Below are 18,264 nucleotides of genomic sequence, written 5' to 3'. Positions count from 1 at the left end.
ATGTGGCCTGCATAAATAAGTGTTGCATTAAAGATTCAGTTGTACCCTTTAAAATTTCAGTTAAAGTATCTTGCAGAGATACTAATTGACTCATTTCTTTTACAAAAGAATTGTTATTCAGAGCAAATCTTTGTATCTATTAAGTATATAATTCATAATGAGTTTTGCAGATTCGCATGCATAAGCATACGAAAGCAGGAGAGACAAATTAGTTTTAAATGTAATGAAACTGAGATTCCATATCACTTATTCTTTGTGTCTTTAATTTTATTTTTAATCTCATTTTGAGTGACTGGCTTATCAATGAGAAATGAGGAGCATGACCCCTCAGCAAAGGTTCTCTGCAGAAGACTCAGCTCTGTCCTTTTTCAGTTACCTTAGAACAGAGGTTTTCAACCTGTGATCGGTCCGCAGACTATGTCTAAGCGGTCCACAAAAAGGTCGTTACAACAGAACAGTGGTTTTCGGCCTGTGGTCTGCAGACCCTTGGGAGTCCACAGACTATGCCTAAGATTTCCAAGGGGTCTGCACCTCCATTGAAAATTTTTTAGGGGTCCGTAAATGGAAAAAAAGGTTGAAAACCACTGCATTTAGGTGACACATAAGGGTAGAAGGTTACTTAATTGTAAAGGATAACCTCTTTACCTTCCATATACTTAGACACATGCTCATTTTGGTTGTTTACTCGTTATAACCTAAACTTGGATTACAGTAAATTGTATAAACATTAGTCTAGTTACCCTGTCTAGCCACTTGACAAGTGTAGTGTATCTATGGATTACTTTCAGGATTGTCTTAAAATTTGGGGAGGGGGGAGAAGAACCTCAGGTGCAAGACTTGGTTTCTTTAAAGTTGTTTCCTTGCTCCAGGAACAATATTTATGTTGGCATTGGTTTTTAACACAAAAGGCAGAGTCTGATCTTGTGATGTTGAAGTAATGATGCTCTAAACAGCCATGTTGGAGAATGGTTCAGGAGAGCTGACTTGTCTCCACACGACATGCCCATCCCTAACCCTGACCTTCCCCAAAACAAACAACTACAATTTAGTTGGACTATATTTTCAAAAGAAACCTTGTTCAGCATCCATTTATTATTCTCTTTGCCCTCTCTCTTACAATCTCACTTTCATGCACAGACCTTGGAATTATTTGAGCTTGGTTTTCCCGTCCTTAGTTGAGTCGTAATTTTCTTTCATCACTCCTAGCTCTCTATGATGGTGATATGAGTGGAGTTCCTTTGGACTGAGTTTTCGTACCACACTGTAATTTTGTACTCTGGATAAGAGTAAAATAGTCCTTCATTTAGATCACTATTCAACTTTCCTTCAAGTCAGTGGAATTTTTTTCACTGACTTCAGTGAAAGATGGATATGACTGGCTCTGTTGGATAATTTCACTGAGAGAACTTTAAAATTACTGTGGTTACCAAAGCATTTACAATATTGTAAACTTTTAATTTTAGATCTACAAAGGTACGCAAAATAGGACAGTTATTTGGTGATGGTCTTCACAGTCTACTTCATAACAGTGATCAATCAGAAAGCACTGGACTATTGCTGTATTGGGTAGCTGCTACAGAGGTTGTGAGCCATCTTACTCTCTTTGTTTGCATATTTCAGGTGAATCTCTGTAGCTCCTACTTGTTGTTGAGACGAGCAGTACTAGCTTGTTTGCGTCAGCTAGTGCAAAGAGAAGCAGCTGAGGTATCAGAACATGCTGTTGCCTTTGTTAAAGACTGCAGAGAAGACTTCACTCCAGGTAATGTATGTCCTTGAGAGTGCAGTGCTGGACTCGTGCTGAACTTGGATTGTTACGCATCCTCCCTTCTAAATTAAACTGAGATGGCAGATTATTTGTTCTGTAGCATTTTTAAAAACCTTTAACTCAAAATATTTATTTCTACTAAAACATGATATTTATATGGTTATTTTTGTTGAAGCTTTTTAGGCATTTCCCAGTGATAAAACAATGCTAACAGCAGTGTTGCCAAGCTTCACAATTTTGTCATAAGTGTCATAATACTTGGTGTTTTTCTTAAAGCCCCAACTCCTGGAGCCATCCAAGAGAGCAAAATCTCAATTTTCATTTAAAAAAAAATGTTTCTAGCCCCCATCATTGCAGAGAAGAGCTAGAAAATGTGTCCTGAGTGCACCCTAACTGTGACCACAACCAAATAGTAGATGATAAAAACATTTTTTAAAATTGTGATCTTTAACTTAATCTCCTGATTTTCTGGAACCTTACTCATGGTTTTTGAAAGCTTTAGGTTGACAGTACTGTAACACTGCAATAGTGAATTAATATAAATGTGCCAACAACTTTAGGTCAAGGTTTTTAAAAAGGGGTTCCATATTCCATTGTGCTTGGTGCTATCTACGCACACAAAGTCAGTTCTTGCCCCTCCAAAACCTACAATTTACTTGAGCATGTAAATACAGTAAAGGGTCTGGTTTACATAAGTGCTAAGCACCAGATGTCGTATGTACTGCATATGTGCAAGTTCGTCAGCCAGCTTCCATTGCAATCTTTGAAGTTTTGGTGGAAAAGGAGGAAGCCCCGAAAGAGACCTAAAGAAGTTTTACATTATTTTTATTTGTTAATTGGACCATGGGCTTATCTGTATGAATATTTAGTTTGTGGCAAGTTGAGATGTAAATGTACACCACAGCAGCCTCCCTTACACTAAGGGCTTGTCAACATAGTGTGTCTGTGTGTAATACAGGGGTGTGATTTCTAAAGCAGGCTAACATGTTGTGCGTTAATTGGTCCAAATAGACGCTGCTGGTGCACACTAATATTTACTGTACCCATCTCAGAGAGATTATGTGATAATGTTATTTTAACATTTAGCAAGCATCTTTTTGTGCAGTACAGGATTACACCATAGGTGAATTTAGTTCAAGGCCCACTTTAAGTGGTGATTTGTAAATTTAGTGATATTAAGCAAATAAGAATAATCAAATGTCGGTAATAACTGAGGATTTTCAGACGACTGTGTATTTTGTTACTATAATGTTCTTTCAGAGCTGTTTTTGTAGATGGAGAATCATTTAACCTTAACTTTGTAGCCTGAACAATTTTTGCTCTGGTAATTATCATCATCACAGGTTCTTCCCTTCTGGCAGCTACACAGATGATAGCTGTTGAGTACGGAATCAATAGGGGATATATAGATAAATACTTTACTTAACATCAGAACAAGTCCACTCATTAATATAACTAAACAACATAAAGAGCTCTTAGGATTGTAAACTTACTCACATACTCCTAAGATATGGGAAAACAAATATAGAATCAGTAAGTGGAGCATATCAGAGAACAGGTCCTGATCCAGTTGACAGTGTTTCAGAAACCTGATGTACCTAGAGTACAGGAAAGTATCCAGTATTCGGGTTTTTTGGGCGGGGGGGAGTGTGTACCTTTGGATTATATAACCCACATGGATCTATGGCCATATTTTCCCATTTCTATTACCATAAGAAACTTAGGCCTGCCCATTTTTCTGTGTGTGGTGTTCTGGGTGACATACTTAGGCTTTGAACTACAGACAAGCTATTCACATCAATTAATTTCTTAATAAATAAAGTGGTTATCTCTATAGTTACATAGTTGCAAAAATCCTCTTTCCCCCCTCCCACTCCATTTTAGGCTTATTTATGCAACTACAGTGAAACCCCGCTATAATGCCATGATTGGGGTCCAAAAAATTCGATCACAATAAATGTGGGGTCACGTTATAGCAGGGTTATGGAAATTTACCATTTCAAGCCGATCAGTTTCTCTTGGGCAGAAAACGACTTGCATTTGTGAACTGCCCATAATGGTAACTGAAAGGGTGTAGCAATAAATAGTGACAGCACAAGCTAATCAACCTATTAAATGAACCAGCACCAGCCTGAGAGTGGCTGGGTTTGGACTTTGAAAACCGGAGTTTTGGGACCTGGCAGAGTGGGGCTGGAGTGGATCTCAAGAAGTGTGGAGGTGAGGGAGAGCTGATTGCAGTGTTTGACACTGAGGAGTTGCTGATATTCAGAGCGGAGTTCGGAGTTCGTGCCACTGTTTCTGTAGCCTCCCTCCCAGCTGTCAGCCTGCTCCAGCAGCAGGGGCTCTCAGACATGCAGCGAAAGAAGGAAACACTTGGGGAGAGTAGGAGAGACGTGCAAGGGCCAGAGGAAGAGTGAGGAGCACCTGGGGAGGAGAATGGCTCTTCTCACCAAAAGGGAAAGTGGAGTTCTGAAGCTTTTTTTGGTTTAGGGCAGCCGGAGCCATCTTATGATCGCGTTGTATCCGAATTCGCGTTATCGTGGGGCACGTTGTAGTGGGGTTTCACTGTATGTGGTGTACTCGTCTTTCTATGCTTGTCTGTCACACAGCATGAGAAGACACAAATATATGACCTTGGGTTAAGCCTCTGGACCTACTTTGACTAAAAATCAGGCCTGCCACATTTGGCCTCACAATAAATAAATGTTGCCTTTTTAGCATAGCAAATCCTAATTCTCATTATTTAAATTCCCCTACTTGTGTTCAGCACATTGCACTCTACTAATCAATATAAAACTGTTAGCATTAGCAGCATTAAAATATAAATTGTGAACTTGATACCCTATGATCTCTACCAATACAAATTCAAAGTTGAAACAGGGTCATAGGTCAGCAACTTCAAAGTTTTTTTGAGTGTTTAGATACCAAAGGGATAGGCACAGTATGAGAACCAGAGTAGAATAGAATGCTGTCAGAAGAAGCATTTCCTGTTGGTCATGGATTCAATTTACAATTAATTAAAAATGCGATAACTTGAAATCACTGCTACTTCTCTTTGCTCCTTCCCCTCCTGGCTGTATTGGTGGCATGAGTTTCTGACTACAGAGCCTCACCATAACTCTCTTACTGGATGTTATTGATGTCTAAGGCCATTTTCAATCTTGTACTTTTGTAATCATTACAGTAAATTCTAAGCAAACTATTGAATGACTAATTACATTAAAAAAACCTTAATAACCTGCTACATATTCAAAAGCTAATAACAAGGGTTAACAGACAATGAAGAATTATTCAGAAAGTAAAACATTAATATGGATATAGGGATTTTAACCAAGCAGCTAGAGCTAAACATTAACGTCCCCACTGGAGTGGATTCTAGTAAATCAGCTTAACACAGAGCAACATTCACATTGGACAGGCATTTCATGACCCTGGGAAAAGCTAGAAAAATTACTGGAGTGCAGTTCAATTGGGGCAATATTGAATAATGTGGTGTTCTTAAAGTTGGTTTTGTACCCAGGCGGCATGGCATGAGAACTTTAAGCAATCATTTTAAGTGTTTCAAGACCAGATATTTTTTGTTTGCAATATATGACTTATGTAAATATTAAGTACTGTAACTGAATTTCTACACTCCTGTATTATGGCAATTTTGTGATGCATACCACTCAGATGATAGACTGTATTCGTAACAGACATTAACATCAGAGAAGTTGGCCTGGAGGGAGCATTGCTGAGCTTGCTGGACAAAGAATTGGATCAAAGACTTTGCCAAGATATCAGAGAGACCCTAAATCATATGCTCACATCAGTGGCAGTGGAAAAGCTCTCGTTCTGGCTGAAGCTTTGTAACGATGTTCTTGCTGCCTCAGCTGGTAAGTGCTAACATATTCTAGCTGGGAATGTAATAAAAACAAGGCCTACAAATATGATCTCTGCTTTACAGGAGAGAAATAATCAGTCTCATCTCTTAGAAGTGTACAGATAGTGAAAAAGTGTATTACTGCTATTTATTTTAAATTATTTGACACTTAAAGTTTTTCCCCTAGAATGGGAAATTACTTGATCTTTCCTGACTGCCTTTTGCATTCTGAAAAGGGCTGGTGAACAGTAACTCTTTCCATGACTAGTCATATCCTACTTGATGAAAGGCTTGAGCCACAAAGTTCAAATTTCCACAGACTTTGGAATGGAACATATCGTCACATCTGAGATAATTTTTCAGGCTAGTCATTAATACTAGTGTATAGTGTGTGGATTCCTTTTCAATTAATCTTTAGTTGCTATAAAGCAACATATGCTGAGGATCTTGTGGTATTGGTCATGTGCATGTTATGCAGCTGTGCTTGTACATAATGAAATTTGTAGTCCACACCCATACAATTAGTAGAGGCTGGGTTAGCTCTAAACAAACAGAGAAAATTATACATCAGTAGCAAGACTGCTTCCTGAAATGTGTGATATAAAATTAATCTTGACAGGCCCTTTTGCTTCGGTCTTGATTCTGCTGTGTTGTCAATCAGTGGCTGTTCTCAGTAAATAAATAAGAGCAACTAAAATCTTGAAAACCTACAGTCTTTGAAATGATCTGCTGAAATGTACTCATACAAAAATTGTCTGCTGTCTTTTTCTGTTATGCTTTAATGGCATTCTGGTATTCAGAACATTCAATAAAAATAATTTTTCAACCATAATTCAATAGCAAGTCAATCCTTGTTTTTATAAAGGATAATAACTGATAACAATAAATTTATGAAATCAAGGTTTCATAATAGATTTTAGTTTTCAGTATTGAATTTTGGATATAGGACAAGAATGAGTTTTTGGCAACATGGAGGTTTGGAAAAGATAATGTTCAGAAATTTGGGGTTTACCTCTGGTCCTAGATTTTATTTATTCTCATAGCAGAAATTAAAATGCAGTAAACACTGGGGCTGTGAGGCCCTTCTGGGTCCTGAAGAAAATTCCCTTAAGCTATTGGCTCTCTGTTATTAATGGAGGAAATGATGCAGAGCTATGCTCCTAAATGAATAATTCAGAGCAGGTTGAATGAGTTACCCTGCTGAATATTCTGAAAGGACTGAATTCTAAGAATGGAGAACAAATGAGGAGGAGGAACTACAAAGATAAGCTCTTGGGGAATATTGGGTTCAGGTAAAAGCTATGCCCCCCGAAAGAATCAGTTTTGATTTAAACCATTTTGACTTTTATTTTGGTTTATTTTATGCTGGCTAGTTGTACATGAAGAGAACAACCTGCAGTCTGGGACACTGATAGTTTCTGTTGGGTCTTAACTCTTTCCTAGGATTTGTTTTGTTTCATTCATAAATCAATGTGATTTGGGTTTGCTTTCATAATACTGACTTTGGCCGTCCTAAAAAGATTATTTAAGAAACAGAAGATAGTTTTGGGCCATTTGCCTTTTTATTCTAGCTCTAGGTTCTCCAACTGAAGTGGGCAGTGGTGATTCTGAGGAGAGAGATAAACTTGTTAAAAAGTTATCTTGCAAAATCTACTGTAACTTTTCAAGTGAATAATCGTAATAGTAATAAGGAATATTTAGTTTCTTCATGGAGATGTCCTACAAAATAGCTTTTGGTGCAGATACCAACATGTACTAATATCATCAGGACTACTTTAACCCTAAAGCTCAGTAACATGTAATCTGCCTTGAGTCTAGTAACATGATCAAGCCATGACTGCAGAATATCTTGAGACAAAATTATTGACCACCTTATGGTACTAACTGGAATAAGTAAACAATGGAAGTAGCGGCCTGGTCATCTTCGAGGGCTAGTGAGATTAGGTGCTGCAGGAATCTTAAAAGCCACTGCATACTTTCTACAGTTTCTAGACCCATTAAGCTGTTAAAGGCTATCACTTACAGGGCAGTAATGTGTTTGAATTCCTTCAGTAATCAGTTGTATTCTTTCCCTTTTCGGTGTTTTTAAAAATATAGATTTCACCTCAGTAGCTTCAGTGGATACTACCCAAGAAGAGGAGGGAACTAAAGAGGATGATGATGTGTTAACCTCTGAAACTGATGAGAGATCCCATCCTTTCACTAATCCAAAATGGCCCACTAGAGTTTTTGCTGCAGAGTGTGTTTGTAAAATTATCAGCCACTGTGCAAATGCAGGCAGGGCACATTTTGACATAACACTGGCTCAGGAAAGGAAACAAAGGGATTCAAGAGGTATGTGTTATGCTAACTGAGATACCAAAAGAATTTTATAGAGTGCAAAGAATACTTAACATTTATGTTTTAACATTTGGTTACTTAAGGGAAATTCATTATATATTTCTTCATAACTTCTATTGCAGCCTTCAATTAAAATGATTAGAAGCCTGTATTCATTCAGGTACAGAGCAATGGTGAATTAGTCATAATATTAGGATATAATTGCAGTGTTGACACACACTTACCCAGCTGTTGTAGCGTGACATGCAAATGGGGTGCCATTGTTCCTACAGAAAACATTGGTAGCTAGAAGCAATAACTGGTGCCTGTACTGCAACACAATTTTGTAATCTAGAAATATCCAAGAAAACTAGTGTCAGTGCTCTGTTTATTCCGTAATCTGCATAATTACCAATGAACACACCATTAATTTTCTGTGCTTCCCCATGCTGATCTGAAGATGTTGATGCCTCAAAATCTCTATGGAAATCTGCCTCAGATATAGAAGTTTTTATTTCCTTCAAAATTTTATCTTAAAATGGAAAAATATCAGCTGATACCATTACATGATTGTGGAATAGACAAAAAGTGCTCATTTGAAAGCAAAGGGAACTCCTCTATAGATTCTCTGGGGGAGTAAGGGCTCCTGTTTAGGATTCATTATACGGTAGTACTCACAAGTCACGTGCTCCTGGATATAAACAACCCCTTAAAGGAAATGCATATGGTAAAGTAGAAAATAAATTTGAATGCTTTGGGGCCCAACTATGTAAAAATAGAAACAATTGCACCATCTTTAATATAAATTAGACTTTAGAACAAGTTTGTTTTTATTAAATGTTTTTTTCTTTTGTCCCCAGATGACTTTTTGGTATTGCATTTAGCTGACTTGATCCGCATGGCTTTCATGGCTGCCACAGATCACAGTGACCAGCTCCGTCTTTCTGGGCTTCAGACATTGTTAGTTGTTGTTCGGAGGTTTGCTTCTGTTCCAGAACCAGAGTTTCCTGGTCATGTAATTCTGGAGCAATATCAAGCCAATGTAAGCACCCATTGATTATAGAATTCTATATACAAAATGGACACTTTGATAATGAAGAGAAAATATTCAGTAGCTAATTCTGTAATCAAGGTTCAGTATGTCACTAAAACGGTTGTATTTATTTTCACTTTAGGGTTGAAACTTTCTGTGCTTGTTTCAACCAGAGATTTTGGGTTTGAAAGCAAAGTCTGTTTTGTTTTTGAACATGGCAAATGAAAAAGTGAAGACGTTACATAATAATTTTTTAAAATAACATTTATAGGTGTGTCTACAATACAAGAGAGAGGTGCATTTCAAATCTAAGGAAATGGTAAAAACCAAAAACTGTGCTCAAGTAATTCAGGTTCCAAATTTTTACAACTTCAAACTTAATGAACATAGTCCTCGATGAGGAAAAGTCATTGGATGGATCTGATAGACATAACTAATAAGTCTTGCAGTGTCCCTTAAATCCTTATTATCCAACCATAACACAAGCAAATGAGTATTCAACCCTCCCTATCAGTGCTAACCCTCACAATCCTCATTTCTCCAAAAGCCTGTGAAAATAGACAGGCTTCACAGTGACCTGAAGATCAGCAGATTCGGGCTACATCGAGGATGTGAGAGTAAGTTCCAAAGGTACTCTCCTCCCAGCAGCCTCTCTTCTCCTTTAAACTGAGGGATCTCCAATCAAAGGACCTCTGTTGAGTTAGTGTTGCATGGAGAGGGAGGCAGATAGGAAGTCATTTAGGGCTTTGTAAGCTATAACTAACCCCTTTAAGCTCCACTTGGTAATCAATAAATAAGCCACTCTAGATAACAAAGCACTAGTGTAAATGTTGTCATAATGAGATATCCCACTTATAAATAGATTGCTGTATTGTTGCTTGAGTTTTGGTTTCCTAAAATATTTTATGGTTTAGTTTCACAAAGAGACCCTTGCAGTCATCTACTCTCAAGGTGACAAAAGTGTTGGCTGCAATAACAAGGTCCATTTATGAAAGAGAAAGTTGAAACCTTCTACCTGTTGTTGATGAAAAACGCTGTCATGGTCATTTCTCTGGCCAACTAATCTAATTAAACCCTCACACTACACTGCACACTCACATCAAAAATAACAGACATGTATTCTATATTAAGGCACAGATATAACTTCTGCCATATTTTTCAGTTTATATCCCAATCCACCAGCATCACTTTAATTTTATCTGGGTCAATCCTTGGCCAGCTTCCATACTCATCTCTAACAGACATTACATAGGGCACTTAACTACACCATCTGGGCTGGTAGAAATGAACACACACAACTTTGGGTTACCAGAAAACTTAAGGCTGTGTAGCCCATTTCTCCTTCCTAATGTGCCCTGATAGTCCTCTGGATGAGTGGTGAGAGACCCCGTAAAATCTCACGTTGACATGTCTAGCAACAGGCAGCAAGAAAAGAAATTGGCCATCTGTTCCTGCCACGTAAGACAAGTCAACAATACTTTTTTGATCAATGATATCAGTGACCACTGATGGATCTGATAATATTGGTATGGGCACCTGGTCTTCATTTAATATGCTGAGGATTTCATCTAATGATGTAACCAGCTTTAGCGTTTTGCTGTACTCCGGCCTCCTCATAAAATGATAGGCATGCAGGAGATCCGAAACAATGAGATACCCTTAGAGTTGTGTCACCACAACCTGTTCAATAATATTTAACCAGAAAGAAAAGAAGATAGATATAGGACAACCATTTGGCAAGATTTTCAACATCAAACAATGGCTTCTTGAGCAAAGCCCACACAGAATTCTTTAAAGGAAACCAGCAGCTTGCCCCCATTCAGGAAGGAGTTACCCATTTCTACTTGTTATAAATCCAGCTCCTCTCTGTTGGTCTGCACCAGCCAAGGTGGGTGTAGGTCTAAAACACACAGGCTCTGGCCTGAAGTACTCCCCATATATCTGCTACCACAGAAAGTTAAACTAGCAGAAACTCCATCTGGATTATCTGTCCACAAAAAATTTGAAGATAGAAACTTTACCGATACCCTGGAAACAAATTAATGCTCATTTGTATCCTGCACAGCATTACTTAAGACTTCAAAAAAAATCTTTGACACGATTAGTCATTCAGCATGAGATCTGCGTGGCAAAATTTATAGTGAAATTTGATCTTTGACTGCAAGAAGCATTTCAGTCTCTGGGTCTATAGAATGAATGGTTTAAGCAACTAGCAGGATACTTTTTCAATAGGAATCTGGTCTATAAAATAAGTGATTCTTTTAAAAGGAAATTTTGAAAAATTTGCACAGTTTCATAAATGTTTCCGTTCCTTTGGGGAGCGGGAGGGAGTTAAGATGAGCACCTTTAGGATCAAAGTATCAGCTTTCGAAAGATCTAGTGTAAGGCAGAAATTTGAAGAAGAATTTCCTAACTACAGAGACCAGTGTTTAGATCAGGTTTTATCTGTTTAATAATTTTCTTACAGCAGCACCCAGAGGCCCTAGTGAGCCTCCCTCCATGTGCTAGGTGCTGTACAAGTTCATATATACATTCCCTGCCCCAAAGAGCAGTGCATCTTAAGTTTAAGTTCTCATACGCAAACTTAAGCGCAATGTATCTTAAGTTCTTCTACAAGAACCTTTTGAATCATCAGGGAAAATTTCTCTTGAGTTGCCTTCAGTGAAAGCGGCCCTCAGCACTAAGGATTGGTGAAATCAATGTGCCTTGATCAGTGTCACTCCATACGTCGTTGTTCGTGAAATGGGTGGGGTTTGTGTTCTGTCTCTACTCCCACAGGTACACAAGTTAAAATCTGTTTGTGCTAATTATTAATATTGTGCTGCTTTCTTTTCCTTAAACCCAACTTCCCCTTCTTATTAAGTGTCTTCAGGCCTGTCGAGGTTTGGAGTAATGTTTTTTTAGGGTTGGGAAACTTTTTATCAGGTCAAGAGTTCAGGGAGGAAAAAGCTTTCTTTGTTCTGGTTTTAAGACCCTAGCAAACAGGGGAAACAAGCCTTAATGTCCCTGTCTCAAAGAGGAAACCATCTCTTTTATGGAAAAAGCATAACTGTTCTGTCAGATTGTTCCTCAGTCTCCCCTTTTTCTACCCTCCTCCAAACAAAGACTCTTTATACCCATCACTGAGGTATCTGGCCACAGAACCAGGCTATATCTGTAAGACAGCAGCATCTTGGGATTCCAAGTAATACCTGGCAATTAGCTACTAGAGAGAACAATACAGTTCTCCAGCAGGGACATAATTAATTTCTAATCATTTTCCCAATCAAATCATAGTGTAAATAGAAGGGAACTGTATAATTTATAAGAAAATTTGAAACAGACCATTATTTCGTTAAGTGTTGAATGATTTCTCTTTAGGTTGGAGCTGCACTTCGACCTGCGTTTGCTCCAGAAACCCCGCCTGATGTCACAGCAAAAGCATGTCAGGCAAGTGTTTAAAGCTAACACTTTCAAGTGAGACCCTCTCTAAAAATTAATCTCGTCTAATGGATACATACAATGATTTTTAAACCCAGAAGACTAGTCTTATCCTGTACATCACAAGCAAAAGGATTTCACCCAGTTACTCCTGTTTTGAGCCCAATAACTGTATGCATTTTCTTAAAAGTTCTGCTGAGCAAATTATATATCACCTTTTGCCAAGTGAGCCTTTAACGTCACTCCGTGAAAACAATGGAAGATGGCAGCCATTTTGAGAATAGCAATTCTTTTTTGAATTCTGTGTGTCAAAATATTATTCATCAGCCTGTGCTGAAGAAGATTGTCATTTATGAAGAATAATGTCCAAAAGTTACCATTATTCTAACAAATTATTTTCCAAAACTATCACTTACTCTGGATCCATTCAGCCAGGAGGGTGAGACGGAGTAACTCTGCTGACGCATAGGCAAAATTGGAGAATAGGAGGGAGAAGGAACTGTGAGTGTGTTGGAAATGTTGAGGTCACAGGAGGGAGGTGTAGAAGTGGAGGAAACTAGCCAGCGTGTTCTGGCTGATTTCCATGGTCCCTGAGTTGGATACAGTAACCAGAGTTATTCACATTAATTCCAGTTAACATTATCATTAGTCCCAAATTAAAAAGACTGTACCTGACTGGAAAAAAAAACTTGTTTAGTAACTTTACTGATAAAGTTGAACTATCTAAATTACATTTTTTCACGTGATCACACTTTCTATCGTACAACACTAGGTTTGCAGTGCCTGGATAGCAAGTGGTATAGTCAGTGACCTTAATGACCTTCGAAGGGTTCATCAGTTGCTCATATCATCCTTGACCAAAGTACAAGCTGGAAAAGAAGCACAAAGTCAGTTGTACAATGAAAGTGCCTCAACTATGGAGATATTGGCTGTGCTCAAAGCTTGGGCAGAGGTTAGTAAATTAGATCTATAACAAGACTCTTGGCAACTGTGTGATGAGAGTATTGAACTGTACTTTCAAGTGTAATGAAATATCATCATAATTTGTATAAAGTTAAATTTGCTATTCTCTACTGAATTTACACACAACCAAAAGCATGAACACCAATACACTCAGTTTGTGATAGCAAAACATGCTTTAAAATAAAAATTAAATGTGGTCACAGAGGTGCATTTTAAACCTTATAAAGTAGTAAACTTGTTAAGATTCCATAGTGATTCAATGTCAATTTTAAATTGAGATGGCTTGGATACTTGTGGTTGTCCACTGTAGTTATCTATATTGGATATACATCATTCACCAGTGAAGTTGTAAATTTAATTGGCATTTAATTTCTCACAGGGAGGCTCTGTAGGCAAACATGTCTCAGGCAAAATATACGCATTTCTCATTGTGTGACTGCCTGCAAGTTCAGTTAGGCAGTAAGGACTTATGCATGTGATCTCAGTGAGTTGGTAAGATGGGCTCATTTGAACAACATACTTTTTAATACAGCCAAAAGCGAGGACATACAGCTGAGAATGAAGAAATATAGCTCACACTTACAAGGTGGGGGACTATGTCCTGCAGTACAGTGATACTGAAAAGAATTTAGGGGTAATAGTGGATAACCAGTTGAACATGGGCTCTCAGAACAACGTAGCTAAGGATAAATACAATAATTGGATATAGAAGCGGGAGAATATTGAGTAGAAGCAGGGGGATGGTATTACCTCCATACACGGATTATTGAGACCATTGCTGGAATGCGGTCTCCAATTCTGGTGTCCATACTTGAAAAAAGATGTCAGAAAACTAGAAAGGGTTCAAAAACAGCTACATGAATGACTACAGGTCTGGAAAACATGTCATATAGTGAGAGACCCAAGCAGGTCAGTCTGTTCAATTTATCCAAGAGTAGAGTAAGAGGTGGTTTGATACTGGTCTACTAGAAACTACATGGGGAAGAGAGTTGATAATACACAGCTCTTAAATCTGTCTGGAAAAAGGATTAATAAAATCCAGTGGTTAGAAGCTGAAACTAGATGTAAGAAGGGCCAAACTGGGTCAGACCAATGGTCCATCTTGTCTTTAAACAGTGGCCAGTGCCAGATGCTTCAAAAGGAGTGAATAGGAAAGGGCAATTTACTGAATGATCCATCCACTATTATCCAGTTCCAGATGCTAGCAGTCAGAAGTTTAGGGACACCCAGAGCATGGGTTGCATTCCTGATCATCTCAGCTAATAATCATTGATAGATCTATCCTCTCATGAACATATCTTATTCTTTTTTGAATCCAGTTATGCTTCTGGCCTTCACAACATCCATTGGCAATGAGTTCCACAGGTTAACTGTGTGTTATGCGAAGGAGTACTTCTTTTGGTTTGTTTTAAACCTACTGCTTATTAATTTCATTGGGTAACCTCTGATTCTTGTGTAATGTGAAGGGGTATATAACACTTCCTATTCGCTTTCTCCACACCATTCATGACTTTATAGACCTCTAAAGGCAGAGGAGGCCTGGAATTACTTCAAGTCAAAGTTGCAGAAAGTATCAGAAGCCTGCATCCCAAGAAAGGGGGGGAAAAAATCATAGGCAGGAATTGAAGACCAAGCTGGATGAGCAAGCGTCTCAGAGAGGTGATTAAGAAAAAGCAGAAAGCCTACAAGGAGTGGAAGATAGGAGGGATTAGCAAGGAAAGCTACCTCATTGAGGTCAGAACATGTAGAGATAAAGTGAGAAAGGCCAAAAGCCATGTAGAGTTGAACCTTGCAAAGGGAAGTAAAACCAATAGTAAAAGGTTCTATAGCCATATAAATAAGAAGAAAACGAAGAAAGAAGAAATGGGATCTCTGAACACTGAGGATTCATAGATTTATAGACTCTAGGACTGGAAGGGACCTCAAGAGGTCATGGAGTCCAGTCCCCTGCCCTCATGGCAGGACCAAATACTGTCTAGACCATTCCTGAGACATTTATCTAACCTACTCTTAAATATCTCCAGAGATGGAGATTCCACAACCTCCCTAGGCAATTTATTCCAGTGTTTAACTGCCCTTACAGTTAGGAACTTTTTCCTAATGTCCAACCTAAATCTCCCTTGCTGCAGTTTAAGCCCATTGCTTCTTGTTCTATCATTAGAGGTTAAGGTGAACAAGTTTTCTCCCTCCTCCTGATGACACCCTTTTAGATACCTGAAAACTGCTATCATGTCCCTTCTCAGTCTTCTCTTTTCCAAACTAAATAAACCCAATTCTTTCAGCTTTCCTTCATAGGTCATGTTCTCAAGACCTTTAATTATTGTTGCTCTTCTCTGGACCCTCTCCAATTTCTCCACAGGATGGAGTGGAGGTTAAGGATAATCTAGGCATGGCCCAATATCTAAACAAATATTTTGCCTCAGTCTTTAATGAGGCTAATGAGGAGCTTAGGGATAATGGTACGATGACAAATGGGAATGAGGATATGGAGGTAGCTATTACCACATCCAAGGTAGAAGCCAAACTCAGACAGCTTAATGGGACAAAATCGAGGCACCCAGCTAATCTTCTTCCAAGAATATTAAAGGAACTGGCACATGAAATTGCAAGCCCATTAGCAAGAATTTTTAATGAAACAGTAAATTCAGGAGTTGTACAGTACGACTGGAGAATTACTAACATAGTTCTTATTTTTATGAAAGGGAAAAAAGGTGATCCATGTAACTATAGGCCTGTTAGTTTGACATGTATAATATGTAAGGTCTTGGAAAAATTTCTGAAGGAGAAAGTAGTTAAGGACATTGAAGTCAGTGGTAATTGGGACAAAATACAACATGGTTTTACAAAAGGTAGATCGTGCCAAACCAACCTGATCTCCTTCTTTGAGAAGGTAACAGATTTTTTAGACAAAGGAAATGTAGTGGATCTCACTTACCTCGATGTCAGTAAGGCATTTGATACAGTTCCACATGGGGAATTATTAGTTAAATTGGAAAAGATGGGGATCAATATGAAAATTGAAAGGTGGATAAGGAACTGGTTAAAGGGGAGACTCCAACGGGTCGTACTGAAAGGCGAACTGTCAGGTTGGAAGGAGGTTACTAGTGGAGTTCCTCAGGGATCAGTTTTGGTACCAATCTTATTTAATCTTTTTATTACTGACCTTGGCACAAAAAGTGGGAATGTGCTAATAAAGTTTGTGGATGACACAAAGCTGGGAGGTATTGCTAACATAGAGAAGGACCGGGATATCATTCAGGAAAATCTGGATAGCCTTGTAAACTAGAGTAATAGTAATAGGATGAAATTTGATAGTGAAAAGTGCAAGGTCATGCGTTTAGGGATTAATAACAAGAATTTTAGTTATAAACTGGGGACACATCAGTTGGAAGTAACAGAGGAGGAGAAGGACCTCGGAGTATTGGTTGATCACAGAATGACTATGAGCTGCCAATGTGATACGGACGTGAAAAAAGCTAATGCGGTTTTAGGATGCATCAGGCAAGGTATTTCCAGCAAAGATAAGGAGTTGTTAGTACCCTTATAAAAGGCACTGGTGAGACCTCATCTGGAATATTGTGTGCAGTTCTGGTTTCCCATGTTTAAGAAGGATGAATTCAAACTGGAACAGATAGTGAGGAGGGCTACTGGGATGATCCAAGGAATGGAAAATCTATCTTATGAAAGGAGACTCAAAGAGCCTGGCTTGTTTAGCCTAACCAAAAGAAGGTTGAGGGGGGATAAGATTGCTCTTTATAGATATATCAAAGGGATAAATATTAGGGAGGGAGAGGAATTATTTAAGCTTGGTACCAATGTGGACGCAAGAACAAATGGATATAAACTGGACACTAGGAAGTTAGACTTGAAATTAGACGAAGGCTTCTAACCATTAGAGGAGTGAAGTTCTGGAACAGCCTTCAAGGGGAGTAGTGGGGGCAAAAGACATATCTGGCTTTAAGACTAAGCTTGATAAGTTTTTGGAGGGGATGGTATGGTGGGATAGCCTAATTTTGGCAATTAATTTTGCAATTGATCTTTGATTATCAGCAGGTAAGTATGCCCAGTGGTCTGTGATGGGATGTTAGATGGGGTGGGATCTGAGTTACTACAGAGAATTCTTTCCTGGGTGTCTGGCTGGTGAATCTTACCCACATGCTCAGGGTTTAACTGATCGCCATATTTGGGGTCGGGAAGGAATTTTCCTCCAGGGCAGATTGTCAGAGATCCTGGAGGTTTTTCGCCTTCCTCTGCAGCATGGGGCACGAGTCACTTGCTGGAGGATTCTCTGCAGCTTGAAGTCTTCAAACCACAATTTGAGGACTTCAATAACTCAGACATAGGTTAGGGGTTTGTTGCAGGAGTGGGTAGGTGAGATTCTGTGGCCTGCATTGTGCAGGAGGTAAGACTAAGGTCAGAAGGGACCATTATGATCATCTAAAGTCTATGAGGCTGTCATATTCCCCCTTAGTCATCTCTTTTTCAAGAGAGAGTGGGGCAGTACTCGCAATGTGTAGCTATTAGGAGCCCCAGGCCCATCCCCTCACCAACAGGCCTGGGGGAGACACTGCAGCACCAGTCAGCAAGGAGCTGAGTCCAGAAAGCTGAGCCCAGGATCACCACTTGGAACATGAGCAAGTGTGTGTGGAGTAGGGGATGGCGTCCTGCCCTGAAATGGTGTCAGTGGAGGGAGACCTGTCCTAGTGTGGGAGAATTGGGAAGAGACCAGGATCCATCATCCTCATGCCCCAATCTCTCTGCCAGGTCATGGATCCCTCGCACACTTGTTTGTGCTCCAGATCCTGGTCACTGCTCTTTGACAGCTGATGCTGCATTGCCTCCCCCTGGCCTGCCTGGGGGCAGGGGTGGGTCAGCCAAGGCTCCTAATTACCACACATTATG

The 18,264-nt window shown here is 39.1% G+C and overlaps 1 protein-coding gene across 6 annotated transcripts in view; it reads left to right on the top strand.

The window, feature by feature from the left end:
* Nucleotides 1-18,264, top strand: part of HEATR5A (HEAT repeat containing 5A) — a 122,460-nt gene that overhangs the window by 82,004 nt on the left and 22,192 nt on the right. For all 6 annotated transcript variants that reach the window (XM_050953834.1, XM_050953833.1, XM_050953832.1 and 3 more), the window contains 6 exons: nucleotides 1,621-1,759; nucleotides 5,461-5,640; nucleotides 7,725-7,961; nucleotides 8,807-8,988; nucleotides 12,340-12,408; nucleotides 13,172-13,351. In XM_050953834.1, coding sequence (XP_050809791.1) covers nucleotides 1,621-1,759; nucleotides 5,461-5,640; nucleotides 7,725-7,961; nucleotides 8,807-8,988; nucleotides 12,340-12,408; nucleotides 13,172-13,351 — 987 coding nt within the window. The remainder of the gene's footprint in view (nucleotides 1-1,620; nucleotides 1,760-5,460; nucleotides 5,641-7,724; nucleotides 7,962-8,806; nucleotides 8,989-12,339; nucleotides 12,409-13,171; nucleotides 13,352-18,264) is intronic.

The sequence above is a fragment of the Gopherus flavomarginatus genome, chromosome 5 (assembly GCF_025201925.1).
Source record: "Gopherus flavomarginatus isolate rGopFla2 chromosome 5, rGopFla2.mat.asm, whole genome shotgun sequence".
In the NCBI taxonomy this organism is placed as follows: domain Eukaryota; kingdom Metazoa; phylum Chordata; order Testudines; family Testudinidae; genus Gopherus; species Gopherus flavomarginatus.
This window is presented reverse-complemented; position numbering and strand designations above follow the sequence as displayed.